The sequence below is a fragment of the Drosophila pseudoobscura genome, chromosome X, assembly GCF_009870125.1.
Source record: "Drosophila pseudoobscura strain MV-25-SWS-2005 chromosome X, UCI_Dpse_MV25, whole genome shotgun sequence".
NCBI lineage: Eukaryota > Metazoa > Arthropoda > Insecta > Diptera > Drosophilidae > Drosophila > Drosophila pseudoobscura.
The window spans coordinates 1,350,166-1,365,907 of NC_046683.1; the positions used below are offsets into that span (position 1 = coordinate 1,350,166).

Below are 15,742 nucleotides of genomic sequence, written 5' to 3' on the forward strand. Positions count from 1 at the left end.
TGACCCCTGCCAGGTGGATATGCAAAGTTCACCGGCCTCAAGACCTACAACAAGCAGCTGAAAACGATGATTGCCATCGGTGGGTGGAACGAGGCCAGCTCCCGGTTCTCTCCACTGGTGGCCAGCGGCGAGCGTCGCCAGCAGTTCATCAAGAATATCCTCAAGTTTCTGCGACAGAATCACTTTGATGGCATCGACCTGGACTGGGAGTATCCGGCCCATCGGGAGGGCGGCAAGTCCCGTGACCGCGACAATTACGCCCAGTTTGTCCAGGAGCTGCGGGCGGAGTTCGAGCGCGAGGCCCAGAAGACGGGACGCACTCGATTGCTCTTGACCATGGCCGTGCCAGCGGGCATTGAGTACATCGACAAGGGCTACGATGTGCCCAAGCTGAACAAGTATCTGGATTGGTTCAATGTCCTCACCTACGACTTCCACTCGTCGCACGAGCCCTCTGTGAACCACCACGCCCCGCTCTACTCTCTGGAGGAGGACTCCGAGTACAACTACGATGCAGAGCTGAATATTGTACGAGCACCAGACAGTGCCGCTTAACTTGAGAGGCACTATTTTAATGATGATCTGCTCTTTCCAGGATTACTCCATCAAGTACTACCTAAAGGCGGGCGCCGATCGGGATAAGCTCGTGCTGGGCATTCCCACCTATGGCCGGTCCTACACGCTGATCAACGAGGAGAGTACGGAGCTGGGAGCCCCCTCGGAGGGTCCCGGTGAACAGGGCGATGCCACCCGGGAGAAGGGCTACCTGGCGTACTACGAGGTGGGTTGGCTATTAAACCCTCCCAAACAAGTGAATCATTTTCATCTTCCTCCACCCACTTACAGATCTGTCAGACGCTCAAGGACGACCCCGAGTGGACGGTGGTGCAGCCGAATGCCAATGTAATGGGTCCATATGCCTACAGACGCAACCAGTGGGTTGGCTACGACGACGAGGCCATGGTACGGAAGAAGGCCGAGTATGTGGTTGCTCACGGCCTGGGCGGCATCATGTTCTGGGCCATAGACAACGACGACTTCCGCGGCACGTGCAACGGCAAGCCATATCCCCTGATCGAGGCTGCCAAAGAGGCCATGGTGGATGCTCTTGGGTATGTGTGGGTTGTCGGTTGCCTCTGGGCACTAAGCGAACTCTCTTACCAATCCTCCCTCCTTGCAGTTTGGGCATCAACGAGGTGGCCAAGTCGAACGGACCACAGAAACCGTCGCGTTCCCGCAGTCGCGACAATGCCGTACAGAATCGGAACCGCCTGAATGCCAAGACAGAGGCCCCAACGCCGGCCAGCTCGAGGAGAGGTCCCAGCGGTGGACGTCGCACCAGCAGCACAGCAGCACCACCGCCTCCCAGCACCACCTTTAGGCTGACGGAGGCCGATGGCTCCTCGCTGTACATTGGAGGCCGGGGCTCGACAACACCAGCGCCGCCAACCACCCCCGATCCGGGCTCGGACTTCAAGTGCGAGGAGGAGGGCTTCTTCCAGCATCCGCGGGACTGCAAAAAGTACTACTGGTGCCTGGACAGCGGCCCCTCGGGCCTGGGCATCGTGGCCCACCAGTTCACATGCCCCTCGGGACTGTACTTCAATCCGGCTGCGGATTCCTGTGACTTTGCCCGCAATGTGCCATGCAAGACCAAGAAGTGAGTGTCTGGGCAGTCTCTTTCATGAACACGCTCTTACCCCCTCAATCTACCTCGTAGATCCACCACAGCGTCTCCACCAGTGACCTCCACGACAACGACGACTACAGTGCGACCCAATCGGTTGACAGCGGCCCCGCCAGCAAGACCCATCTATGCACCGCGCACCACCAGCAGCACCAGCACCACCTCGACCACAACCACTGCAGCGCCACCCGCTGAAGATGAGCTGGAGTATGAGGAGGAGGGCAGCGTCAGCGACGATGAGCCGTCGCCAGGGGAAGAGGATCCGCAGGTGATCAAAGAGCTGATCGATCTCATCCGGAAGGTGGGCGGCGTGGAGCAGCTGGAGAAGCATCTGCTGCGAAACAAGGACGGCTCCATTACGCTCAAGGAGAACTCCGCCAGCGGTGCCCCGACCACACCCTCGACCATTAGCAAATCTCTTTACGATCGCGTGCTCAGTAGGCCCGGTACTCTCAATTCCTTCACGCGCAATCGACTGAAGATCAACGAATCTCCAGCTTCAGCTTCAGCCCCAGAGACCAGGACCGAGAGCAACAGCTCCTCCAACTCCAACGCCAACTACTCCAAGTACTCCTCGGTGTTGAGGGGCAACAGTCGTCAAGGACCGCAGAACGAGGGCATCGAGAAGCTCACGGAGTTCGATGGCTTCCTGAAGGAGCGAAAGCAGTATGTGACCATCAATCGTCATCGTTCGTCGAGCCAGGGTGAGTCCGAGGCCCAGTCAGAGTCCGAGGAAGCAGTCGAGGAGCAGTCCGAGCCGGAAACCACCACCCGACGACCCATCAGTGCCGCCACGCCATCGTATACCAGCTTGCGACGATCCCGACCCTCAACCACAGCGGCATCAGCCGCAGAATCCTCCCAGGAGGAGGAGGAGGAGGAGCAGGTGGTGCAGTCGCTCAGCCAAGTGAAGTCCTATGCCACCTTGAGCCGGACGCGTGGACGCGGCACCACCGAGAGGCCGGAGGCTACCACCAGCAGCAGCACGGAAACGGAGTCCATCTTGAGTTCGACAACCAATCGGTAAGAATCTTCCTTTAAAACATTCGAAATGTCCGACTCTCACGTTTTACTTTCAGCTACAAATACTTTGAACGCACAAGGCCCACGAAGAGCGGCAATGTAGAGGATGCTGCAGCAGATCCCGAGGAGGATGAGGAGGAGTACGAGGAGGATGAACCGCAGCAAAATGTCACGGTACAGAGCAAACAAAGTCTCACAAGCCACAACCAAAACACACGTAAATATGCGAGCATTGGTCGCAGTAGAACAACAACCACTACAGAAACACCACCAGAAACCACAACAGCAACCAACAACGGCACAGAGACTGCCAAGGCCAGCACCACCACCACCACCAACAACAACAACAGCAGCTACAATGTGAAACAGAATAACAACAAGAACCCAACAATACCAACAACAGCAGAAAGCACCACAACACCTCAACCTCAACCACCGAGCACCACCCAACCAGAAACCACAACTAACGAAACCCCTGAACCAATTGAAAGCACCACTTCAACCACTAACACCCAGCATACCTCACCCACAACCCCAGCCACACCCACACCCACAACCACAACCACACCTATTTTAGGATCCACCAGCATTGACTCAGACTCATTGGCAACCGATGAACCACTGGGCGATGCCTCCCCCACTATCCCACTAGTCCTAGACGTAGCCACCAGTACTACAACAACGACAACAGAGACGGAACTGGGAACAACAACACCCACAACAACAACTACAATCACTGGAAACACCGAACGAAATGACGTGGACGTGGACGACAGTGACGACAGCGAGGTAACAAAAACCAAGACACAATACACAAAGTATGCAACCACCAATCGCAGGCGTGTGACAACAACAACCACAGCTAAAACGCCGACAACAACAACCACAAACAACAACAACAATCCAGAAGCTGCGATCGATGCTAGTCGAAACGGTTTGAATAGCATTAGCAATCCTAACGTAAATAGCATTAGAACCACCTACTCTGGTAGAAGGCAACCACAAAGAACCACACAGACACAGACAACAACAACCACAGAACCACCCACCACCACTAACCCGAATACGCTGGGTAGCGTATCTAGTCCAAGACCCTTTGGTTATCCCAGACGGCGCACACGACCCACAGTCCAAAGCACAACCACTAGCACCACTACGATAAACGATAACGATAACGCAGACGATAAACAGATAACAGATGCAGTTGTGAATGTAGTGAAGAAAACACGACTATCCCAAGTGGATAGGCCCAAGGTGAGTGCCAGTCTTACCGCCGAAACAACCACCACCAATACAATCAATACAACCACCGCAACCAGTGCACCAGAGCACCACCAAAATGTAGAAGTAGACGTAGATGGTAATGGTGGCAATAGCTTAAGGCATGACGTAGTTAGAACTATTATAAGTAAACCCCATAATGACGCAGATGCCGACGAGATCTACACCAAGACCAAGTACACTTGGCGCTCGGTGCGACTACCCACGGGAGCACGACGTCCGGCTGGTGCTGGGGCTGGGACGGGGCCCAATGCCCTGGCCGGCGAGGACAAGGACACACGTAGGTACGCCGGCAAGCAGCTGTCCGCTGATAACGATGACGAGGAGCAGCAGCTGCCCTCCAAATACCGCAGCCGCCGACTGAATTCTGCGGAAGAAGAGTCCGAAGCAGCCTTTGAGTCATCAGCTTCCGTTTCCTCTTCGGGCTCGCGCAACTATAAAAACATTCAACGCACTGCCAGCCGAGAAGGAGGAGCTTCATCAAATGACCAGCAGATCCGGTACCAGGCCATTAGCCGCGACACCGAAGGGACCGCACACCTCACCGCCGGGCGCAGCTCGAGCTTCGTGAGGGATTTGGAGGGGGCCACGAGGCCACCACGCAACTACCAGCCCATTTCCCGAGGCGGACAGATTGTGGTGGAGACCACCACCGAGGACGAGAATGTGGCCGCCGAAGTGATCGACGATGAGCTGCCAGCGGCGGCACGTGGCAGGACCAAGGCACCCGCCGCCAGCTCCATCAATGCGGATGACAGCAACACGGCGACCGAGCAAGAGTCACCGGAGATTGTCACGGCAGCTGCTCCTGAGCCACAGATTCTGGACCTGGCTGAGGTAACCACTCTCCCAACGATGGAAGACAGCGACAGCAGCCCCAGCAGCACCACTGAAGCATCCTCCAACAGCACCACTACTGATGCATCCGCCAGCAGCACCACAACTGAAGCATCCTTCAGCAGCACCAGCACTGAAGCCATCTCCAGCAGCACCACAACTGAACCACTTGCTGTCAGCTCCACAGACGATACTATTGTGGAAGAAACCACCTTGTTCTTTTTTGAAGAAACTGCAACCGATATCATCGAAAGCACTAGCAGCACTGAACTACCAACTACTAGCACAAGCAACACTGAACCAACTCCAAGTAGCACAAGCACCACTGAACCACCAGCTAGTAGCACAAGCAGCACAGAGTCTCAGCTGCACGAGACAACAGTGAAACCTGGTCGTCGTTCTTTCAGTCACGGCAGCACCACCACAACCACAACGGAAAACAGTGAAACAACTACCACCGAACCCGCAAAACGTCGATCTTTCCTTCGAGGAGGTAAAACAACTACTGAGGCGCCCTCGGACAGCAGCACCACCAGAGCACAGAAAAAGGATTTGAATACACCAGAAGAAGAGCCCACAACACGACGCTCATTCTTCCGTGCCAGCAGAACAAGCACCACAGAAGCAACATCGACACCAACCACCACTGAAGTGGACAACAACAGCAGCAGCTCCTCAAGCGAAGAAACGCAGGGGGAAACAATCACGGAGGCCACCACAAAACGCTCTTTCTTCCGCAACAAGACGCCCAGTACCACAGAAGCCACAACGCCAACAACAACCACCGCAGAGGAGCAGATCCAACCAGAGACAACCACAGGCTTGCCAAGACGTCGCGTCATAGTGCGGGGCAGCTTCAGGCCCCAGGGTAAGGAAGGGGATCTTTCGTCCCTGCTAGCTGCCGATGCCAACAAGAGATCGAAGTACAACCACCAAGAGTCCCGAAGAGTGGAACCCACAGCAACAGCAGCACCACCACCACCACCAAAAGCAGCAGCATCACCACCAGCATCAGAGGAGGAGCAGCAGGAAGCTAAGGCAGACCAGGAGGAAGCAGAGGTAGAGGTAGAAGCCAAAGAAGCTGGCAAACTCCATAGTCGCGCACCACTGAATGGTGGCACGGTCCGCAATCGCACCTCGACGAAGACCGAGTCCCTGGGCAATGGCATTACGCGCACACGCACCACCTATGTACGCACCCTGGACGCCGGCCAGAAGGTGGTCAAGCGCATTCACACCAAGACTGTGGAGGAGAAGCCAGCGGAGTACGAGTACATATACGACGAGGTGAGCCATGCACCACCTCCGAGCACCACACAGAGGGCGATTACCCGCAATCGCGGAACAGTACGATTCCAGAGCAACGATCTGTCATCACTGCTGGCCCTTGACTTTTCATCACGTGGACAGCGCAAGAAGACCCCACCACCAGAGGCAACGGTGACAAAAACGCGACGCCGTCTGTTGAAGAAACCCAAGGAGACCATCGAGCATGAGGAGGTCGAGGAGTTTGAGTACGAGGCTGGCAACGAGATAGAGGCAGAGGCAGGGGTAGAGAAGCAACCACAACCCAGCGCCACCACAGCTAGGGCCATTCAACGCAGAACAAGACCCACGAGAACCACCACAGTAAGACCAGCAACAACCACAGCAGGCACACGAGCAACAACCCCTCGCAGCGAAGATTCGCCTGTAGTTGAGGCCAGTACTCGTCGCAGCGGCTTTGCTGGTTTCAAGCGTCCCACAACAACCACCACAGAGGCACCATCGCCCGCGACATCGTCCACAGAGGCGCCACCAACAGCGGCAACTGCCACCACTAGACGTGTGCTCACCCGGAGACCAATAGGAACGACAACCACCGAAGCAACCATTGATGCATCTTCCACGGAAGACCAACTTTCAGCAGCCAAGCAGCGGTTTGTGAATCGACTGAGAAACAGCAGCACCACCAGCACCACAACTACTAGTACCACTACAGAAGACCCACCGGCAGCCACCACAGAGGATCTGAGTCTTCTGAAGCAGCAATTGAATAGCGCCCTGAACCGCCTGCAGTCGGGAAACGAAGTGGGTGCCACAGGAGGAGAAAATGCAGTCACGGGGGGGGACAAGGACACCAGCGAGGAGGAGCAGGAGCTATCGCTGCCCATCTACCACCGCCGGAAGTACTATCAGTACGTGAAGGATTCCCCTATAACGTATATAGACAAGTCCCCGGCACCACCGGACATTGAGAGTGGGACTGTGAACATCCGTCAGCAGATCCATGATGTCTTCAATGTTAGCGCCAGGGATACGCTAAATAATTCCGTAGAAGTGGAGGATGAGGATGTAGAAAAAGAGGAGAAGGAGAAGGCTGAAAAGGAGCCACTGGAGCACCGACTAGCCATGGAGCAGGCCAAGGAGATCAATGCCGAACTCGGTCATTTTTTATTGAAAACCCCCGGGTCACAGTAGGACACCCGGGGGCAAAACTAGTCGGATCAGGTGAGGAGACATTGGATGACAACGATGACGAAGAGCTAACCGCACAAATCGATGACGACGATGAGGATGATGATGAGAATGGGGTTGGAAAGTCGCAACGCAGGGGCAAGACCTTTAAGACCATACCACTGACGACGGCCTCGTCGAACGAGACCTCAAAGATCGTCAGCATCTCGCTGCTGGACGATGTCACCAGCGATGCCGCTGCGGATTCTCAGCGAAGCGAGGAGGATGCTCGGGGCCTGCGCACCTACACGAAGCTGAATCGAACGCGCCTCACGCTGTCCACCAGGCTTCAGGTATCCGAAGAGCAGCCAGCAGAAGCAACCACTAGGAGAGCCTACAGCGTTCCCCAACGCTTCCGCAGTCGGTCAACAACAATCAGACCAACCACCAAAGCAGAAGCGGAAGCGGAAACGGGGCAAGAAGAGGCGGAAGTGGAGGTTGGAGTGGACGAGGAAGCGGATACAACCACAAGACGCAGCTTTGCAGCATTAAACAGACTGAGGAATCGCGGTACAACCACGACAACCACAACTACAGAGCCAACAACAGCAACAACAACAACAACAACTAGTAGAAGCACACGACAACCCTACAAGGCTCTCAATCGCAGGGTGACAACAACAACCACAGAGATACCATCTGGCAATGAAATCGAACCGACAACAAAGGGGGAAAACAACGAAATGGCAACCATCACTGAAGACTCCACAGAAAAATCTAACCCACAGCTGGATACCACCACTGAGGAGAAGGAGGCGGAGGAGGAGGATGAGGATGAGGAGCTGGTGGCCGAACAACCCGATGACAATGAGATCTCCGATGAAGAAGTCAGTTCAACAATAACAACAACGACAACCACTGAAGCCAATAGCGAGCGGCCAACACCAATACCACGTCGCCAGCTGGTTATAAGACGTCGCTTTAATGGAACAACAACCACCGCAGCAACCACCACCGATGACAGTCTTGACAACGAAATAGAGCCAAGCAGCACAAAAACACCAGCTGGACCCACGGCACGTCGACCACTTTTGATACGCCGTCGCTTTAATGGAACAACAACCACAGTGGAACCGCCATTAAGCAGCCAAAGCGATGACAATGAAGTTGATCAAGGCGACAGTGGATCAACAACAACAACCGCCGCCAGTGTGTCGGCTTCTCCACGGCGACAACTTCTGATACGCCGGCGCTTCAATGGGACGACAACAACACAAGCAACCACCGCCAGAACTGTTCAACGAGGGGGTTCAACGAACGATGCCGATGATAAAGAGATAACCACACGTCGACCGTATGCAGCCTTGAACCGCTCACGTACTCGCTATAGTACAACAAGCAGAACAACAACCACCGCCGGCGCTGATGGCGATGAAGATAACGCGAACGATTACGAGGAGAGCGATGAGCGTGTGGAGAGCTCCACAGCACGTGCTGGCTTCCTTCAAACGAATCGCCACAGGGCCTTAAAGCCGGTCAGCTTTGCGACCCGTCGCAGCAGTACAGCTGCACCGCCGAGGATTAGCTCCAGTACGCGGCGCAATCTGGTTGCCCTCAATAGGAATCTCTACCATCGAGCGGAGGAAGAGCCAGAGCCTGAAGAGGAGGAGCAGGAGGAAGAGGAATACGATGAGGAGGAGCAGCTCGAGCCCGAACATACACCTAGAACATCAACGAGATTGAGTCAATTGCTTGCCAGCAGACAGAAAACCCCCCAACCACCCCAACCGGCAACTGACAGGACAAAGACACAAATCCGAACCCAAACTCAGACTAGAACAGAAATAGAAACAGAAACAGAACCAGAACAAGACGAGGACGACAATGAAGAGGACGAGATTGAAGCGGATGTGGATGAAGAGGAGGATGAAGATGATAGTTCCGTAGAGGTATCCACAACTAACAGCAACAGCAAAAGGGTAAATGGTAGCACCACTAACACTAACCAAAGCACAAGCACCACCACAGCAACAACACCAGCACCAGCACTGAATGTCGTGGCTAGTCGTAGTCGTAGCAACAGCACCGTAGCCAATTATTTGTTTAATCGTTTCAAGCTTAACCAAAACCAAAACCAAAACAAAAACCAGTCAAACATTTATGCCAACAACAACCACACGAAACAACAAGAGCAACAGGTCACTGTTAAGGTTAATCCTAAGGATAGAGATAGTGATGATGATGTGAATGAGAATGAGAATGAAAACGATGCTAGTCCAGGTCCAGGGGATGAAAATGATAATGATAATGAGAATAATATTGGGAATAATGTGAATGCAAATTCGAGTGTTGTACTAGGTAATGAAGTTAATTCTAAACGACGTTTTCAGAATCGTTATCAATTGAGCCGCAGCAGAGCTACCAGCGGCAGCAGCACCACCACCACAGCCAGCAGTATCAGCCTCAGCACCAATCCAGTAGTGCCACCAACAACGACATCACGTCGCTTGGCCTTTGGCGTGCGCCAGCGATCGCAGCAGGTAACTAAATTAACCCAAGTCGATGAAGAGCACACTGAGGAGAATGCACAGACTAAGGATAGCCAAGAGTCCAACGAAGAGGCAGAAGACACAGACACCACAACGGCAGCAACAACAACCACCAGCAGCAGGCCGACGCCAAAGCGCATACGCGTACTGAAATTCCGACGACCCATCAACACCACAGACAGCACAGCCACTAATAGCGCCACTGAAACAGAAAACCACACAACAAACACAGTAAACACCACCAGCACAACAGCAACAACACCCACCGACACCACAGTGCACACCAACAACACAAATACCAATACCAAGCGTTTCCGTAAGATTGTGCGTAAACTAAGACCCGTAGAAACCTCCAGCTCCCCCAGTGTTGCAGCTGGTGCTGAAGAGGGCTCCGAAGATGGGGCCACCCGTAAACCCTTTGTGCCCAGCCACACGCGATTTACAGGAACCACCGATAACCAGGACCAGAACCAAAACCAAAACGATCTTCTCAATCTGCGACAACGCCTCAAGGAGCAGCAGGCCAAGGGCGAACCCCTCGATGGGGTATTGAGCACACGCCTGCGAGCGGGACTCGCACAGAAGACAGGAGGATCAGAGGATCAAGACATCTCGGAGCTGCAGCGATTGAGGGACAAGGTGAAAGCAGAACAGGCTCGGGGCAATGGCGACCAAGGAGTAATCAACGATCGCCTGAAGAAGCTGCTGGCCGAGAAGTCAGACAAGTCACAGAAATCGGAGAAATCCGATTCCAATCAGGGCAATGAGGCGCCAACCACTGAGGTCTCGGCACGGCCATTCTTTAAGCGGAAGCTGGTGGCCAGAAGACCCTATACACCTGCCGCAGCAGGAGCAGGAGCAGGTGGCACCACCAAGGCGCCACTCAGCTTCAATAGCTCCCGACCCACACCGAAGTTTGTGCGGCGCAAGAACGGACGTTTCGATCCCTTCAATTCGAGTGTCCGCAATAGGGGAGAGGGATTCGTGCGCAGCGATCCTCGAGGATCCCGTCTGCCCGGAGCCGACCGCTTCAAGACCCAGAAGGCAGGAGGGGACAACGAGGAGGACGAGGGGGATGATGATGATGAGGAGGAGGAGGAGGAGGAACAGAGCGAGGAGGCTGTGGAGGCGCAGCAGGAGCAGCCGCTGAATAATCGCCCGCTGGGTGCCGCCGGTGGAGCCCTGAGGAGGCCTTTTGTGCCCAAAGCCAGGACCCAGCTACAACCACAGAAGCCACAGAAGAGCCAGGACGAGGAGAGCGAGGAGGAGGACGAAGAGGAGGAGGAAGACGACGAAGAGGATGAGGACGAAGAGGAGGAGGCAAAGCCACAAACGATCGAAGAAGGCACGCCCAAGCCAAAGTTCAATAATCCCTACCGCCCCAAGGACAATCGCGCACTGCCCGGCAGTCGTCCGAGCTTTGCCCCCACCGCAGGTGCTGCCACTGGTCCCGGCGGCAATGTGCCCTTCAATCCCCGCGTTCGTCAGCCCAACTTCAGTGCGGGAGGATCCACGACGGCTACTGGCTCTGGCAATCGTTTTGGCGGTGCCACCAAACGACCCCGCGTGGTCAATCGGCCACCGGGCGTGGCCACGCCCAACCTGACCCTGCGACCAGTGGCCAGCGATTATGAGCGTACCACACCGCTGACACCACTGAAGCCGGCACCGTTCATTTCCAATAACACGAGGAGCTACGAGAGAAAGTACACCGGGCCCTCCACAGAGGCCACGGAAACGGCCAGCGAGAACTCCCTGATCGAGGACCTGAACATCGATGCATTGAATGCCAGGAACAAGAAGATCTTCGATATCAACAGCAAGAAGCACACGACACTCAAGCCGAAGGTGGTAAAGGTGGAGACGGAAACGGGAGCAGTGACGGAGGTGGAGACTGGTACTGAGATGGAGACGACAGAGCAGGTGGCACAGGAACAGGATCAGGATCAGGGCTATGTGACAACCACACCAAGCACACCACCACCCACCACACAGCCAGACACCACCAGCAACACCAACACCACAGACACTGCAACAACCGAAACATCCATAGAAATAGATACCGCACCACCACCTCCACCACAGATACCACCCACCATCACCAACGAGACCCAAAATGCTAATGAAGCCCCCTCTTCACCCCCACAGGAAGCACAGCTCTCCACCAGCACCACCCAATCGCCGCCGCCGGCCACCACCCTCCTGCATGTCTTCACCCTGCTCGAGGGCGAGGGCGACGTTGAGGAACAGACGGCCTCCACCTCCACAATTAGGCCGCCAAAGGCCCCGTTGCACAGAAGCACCGTTGCCGAGCCCAAGCACAAGCTGATCGAGATCAATCGCATTGTGGAGATCAACTCAAAGCAGGCCAAGGCCGCCCAGCGGAAGTCCAAGGCCAATCAGCAGGACTTCGGCATGCTGCGGGTGGAGTCGCTGCCCCACGTGGAGCAGCTGGGCGAGATCAGTGTGGTGAAATATGTACATCTGGTCGATGGCAGCGCCATTCAGATCAACGATGGTCACAGCACCGTAGCCGACTACACGCCCACCGAGCCCACAGCCTACCGCAGCCCCTCGGCACCCGTGAGGAACACCCTGCCCCTTAACGAAGCGGACACAGAGACAGAGGCGGAGCGCAGTGGCAAGTCCCTGCTGCCGGAGGTCATCAGTGGTGCATTGGAGACATCCACCATATCGCTGGAGGGACTCTTCGATTCGCCCCGCAAGGGCAAGCAGTTGAGCAGCAACAGCATACTTCAGGATGATACAGGGGAGACAACGACCATCGAAAGCGAAAGCGAAACCACGGTGGTGCCACCCACCTTTGCTGCCGTCCAGGCCACATACGTAAGACCCATTGTACCCCTACTGCGTCCCGAATCCAACGAATCCTCTCCCCTAGTCATCTCGATAGCCAATCTTGATAAAGTCATACTGAGCAAGGTGCAGAAATCGCTGGCCGAGTCGAAAGGCGCTGGTGCCATAACGAGCACCACCGATGCCACTGATGCCGCTGATGCCACCGATGCCACCGATACCACCAGCAACGATTCGAACTCAGCATTCTCTGTGCGTCATGCCTCAGTGCTGCAGGCACCAATACCCGACACCAACACTCACAAAACACAACAAAAACAACAAGAACAAGAACAGAAACTAGAAACCACAACCCCAATTGACAACAATCAACAGCTGCCGCCGAGCAGTGGCGCTATTAGTGGACAAGACACAAGAACAGCAATTAACACTCAACAACAGCTGTCGAACAACAACAGTGATGGCAGCAGCAACGGCAACAGCAACACCACACAAACAACAGCAACAACAACCACCAACAACAACATTGGCAGAAGCGTGAGCGAGATAGTCAGCTATAGCACAGAGACCCATGTGGTGCACCGCAAGAAGAAGGCGGGTCGCAAGGGGCGTGGCCGAAGACTGCGCAAAAAAACAACAACAGCCCCGGCCACAGGCTCAACCACATCGATAGACGACACCACAGTGGTGCCGCCTCAGTAGGGCCACCAAAACACCCCCTCCCCCAACACGTAGTTAGTTATTTCTAGTCTTATCCCCTGAGAACGCACCCGCCCCCTCCACGAAGAGAGCTTTTTTCGGGCGTTTAACCCATTGCAAGCTTAACCCCTTGCTGCCTGCCACTGTCCCTTGTAAATAATTGGCTGCGTTGCTTTGTCTTTGAATTAACAGCAAAAACAAAAACAAACACAATTTTTAGGCGCTGATTTTTCCAAATTTCTTCAGAAAACATAAACCAAAATTGCCCATTTTCAAGTGCTGCCTGCTTTTCGGAATATTCTACTTCTACTTTCATTTCTATACTCGTAAATATATTTTTTTAATATATTATTTAAACAATTCGTATTCTTCAAGCTGCCATACCTAAACAAAAACAAACACACACAAACATACATACACATATACTTACAAACACACACACACACACAAACGCACATATTTACATTCCACGATGCAGATACGAAAAGTCTTTCCTTGGTTCAATCAATCAGTCAATCAATCAATTCGACCCCCAGTGGATGATATACATATGTACCTTAAAGTACCTTAACGATCTTTAAAATTTTGCTTTTGTTTGCGCAGTTCTTCCTCTTATTTTTTCCTCTCCACTATCTTTCCACACTCTTCTTTTCCCCTATCCGAAAAAATATCTTAAGTATAGCTCTAGTTGTAAAATATTTATGCACAACAAATAAAATAATGAACAAAAAGAAACCAATTATACCACATATCTTTTTTGAACAACAACAGCCACAACAGAACACAAAGACCTGACCCCCAATACCAATAATCCCTATATACATACATAATGGTAAAAAATCTCCCAAATTTTGTATATTTGTATATATTTTATTACATTTTAATACATTTTTTTTATTGAACACATTATTTTAACACATAATATTTTCTACATTTACAGATAGCTTTTTAGGGACTTCTAAGAGTTTTATTTAGATCATTAAAGTTGAAAGAGAAATCTTTAGATGCCGTGAGGCAATCCCCCAGCGTCGACTGCCAGCAAATGTCACCTGTAGAATCACATTATCTTAGTCTCTTCTGTGGATTCCAGTGCATGCTATGAAATGTCATCGTTTCATGAAGTGGCCTCATGCCTCATGATTATGCAAAAAAAACACTCATTAAAAGCCAGTGCACAGGGAGAAATCAGGATAGTATTACATATTATTGTCGTATAGTCAAAAAGACTAGTTGAAATATTCTTCGTTTTGCTTTATCACACTCAACCTTTTGAATCGAAAACGCCATAAATATTTTGGTATTTTGTATACCTTTTTGTTGCATCTTCGAAGTCACTCGAAATGCTGAACATTTTTCGCTGTGTGCATATGGGTACATACATATGTACATATGTATACCCCTGGCCTGTCCGGATGATCGGTTTCAACTTTCGTTGGATCCACCGCACAAGATGTGCAAAGTCAGCAAAGAGTCAGTCAGGCGCAAAAGAGCAAACAAAACATAAAATAAAACGAGTTCACATTAAAACAATTTGCAAAAGACTTGAGCAGACAGGGTAGACATGTTTCATAATCGTAATTGTCGTCGGTTTGGTTGGAACTACTCCACGTAGTCCCCTCCACCGTGCTCCCCCCTCAAATGATAATTGCCAAAAGTCAAATCACGCGCCGCATAACAACACCAAAAAACGGAAAACTGACAAAAATACAAAAAAGTCTCAGAAATCAGGTTGACAAAAAGAGTCGTTAACGTGAGAAACATTAAAACGGTTCAACGGTTTGTCAAGTGTCTTGAAGAGACGGTGCCGGCGGCTTCGTGAGATTTTGTCTTTGAAATCGTCGCGTGGATGTCAAGAGTGCATGAAAATCCAATTTGAAAGACACAGTAAAATAATAAATAATAAAAAGAAGCCCAAACAATGCCCTTAACCAGTCTTCTCATTGTCTTGTCCGCGAGTTTAATGCCAATGCGTTCCTTCCCAGTGGGAGATTCCAGGAAAGATTACCGCATCTTTCGACTATTTTCCTTATTCCCGTCAGTGTTTTGAATGTCAAGCAGGAGAAGTACAGATCAAAGTGTAGCGACTCCATCTAAGAATCCAAAGATATGCAAACCTTCTTTCGAATCTATTCCAAAGCTTTCCAAAGAAAAGCTTATTCAAAGAGAAGCTTCCAACCACTCTCCAACTACTCTCGTTTGTACATTCTTGTTTCTCTTCGCTCTCCCCCGATCAGACAAATGAAAAGCCGTGCTCTTTGCTTCCCTCTCCATCTCTCTCTCTCTCGTTGCAGCTGCATCTTAACCTTGAGGAAGCTCTCACTCCCATTCCACAGAGAGCCCTTCCCATTCCAGGGGCCGCTTTCACTCTTGTTTCTTGAGTCTTTTGATTTGCACATGTCCGCCCCAGAGGCAA

The 15,742-nt window shown here is 52.5% G+C and overlaps 1 protein-coding gene across 7 annotated transcripts in view; it reads left to right on the top strand.

Annotated features, from left to right (window-relative positions):
• The window catches only part of Cht6 (Chitinase 6), a 34,046-nt gene that overhangs the window by 14,510 nt on the left and 3,794 nt on the right, over positions 1-15,742 (top strand). For 2 of the 7 annotated variants that reach the window (XM_033384491.1, XM_033384492.1), the window contains exons 5-11: positions 14-528; positions 596-781; positions 847-1,112; positions 1,181-1,660; positions 1,721-2,710; positions 2,767-3,964; positions 9,655-12,660. In XM_033384491.1, the coding sequence (XP_033240382.1) occupies positions 14-528; positions 596-781; positions 847-1,112; positions 1,181-1,660; positions 1,721-2,710; positions 2,767-3,964; positions 9,655-12,660 (6,641 nt within the window). Of the gene's footprint in view, positions 1-13; positions 529-595; positions 782-846; positions 1,113-1,180; positions 1,661-1,720; positions 2,711-2,766; positions 7,286-7,404; positions 14,072-15,742 lie in introns of those variants that run through there. The other 5 variants (XM_033384494.1, XM_033384497.1, XM_033384493.1 and 2 more) reach the window with 5 other exon arrangements.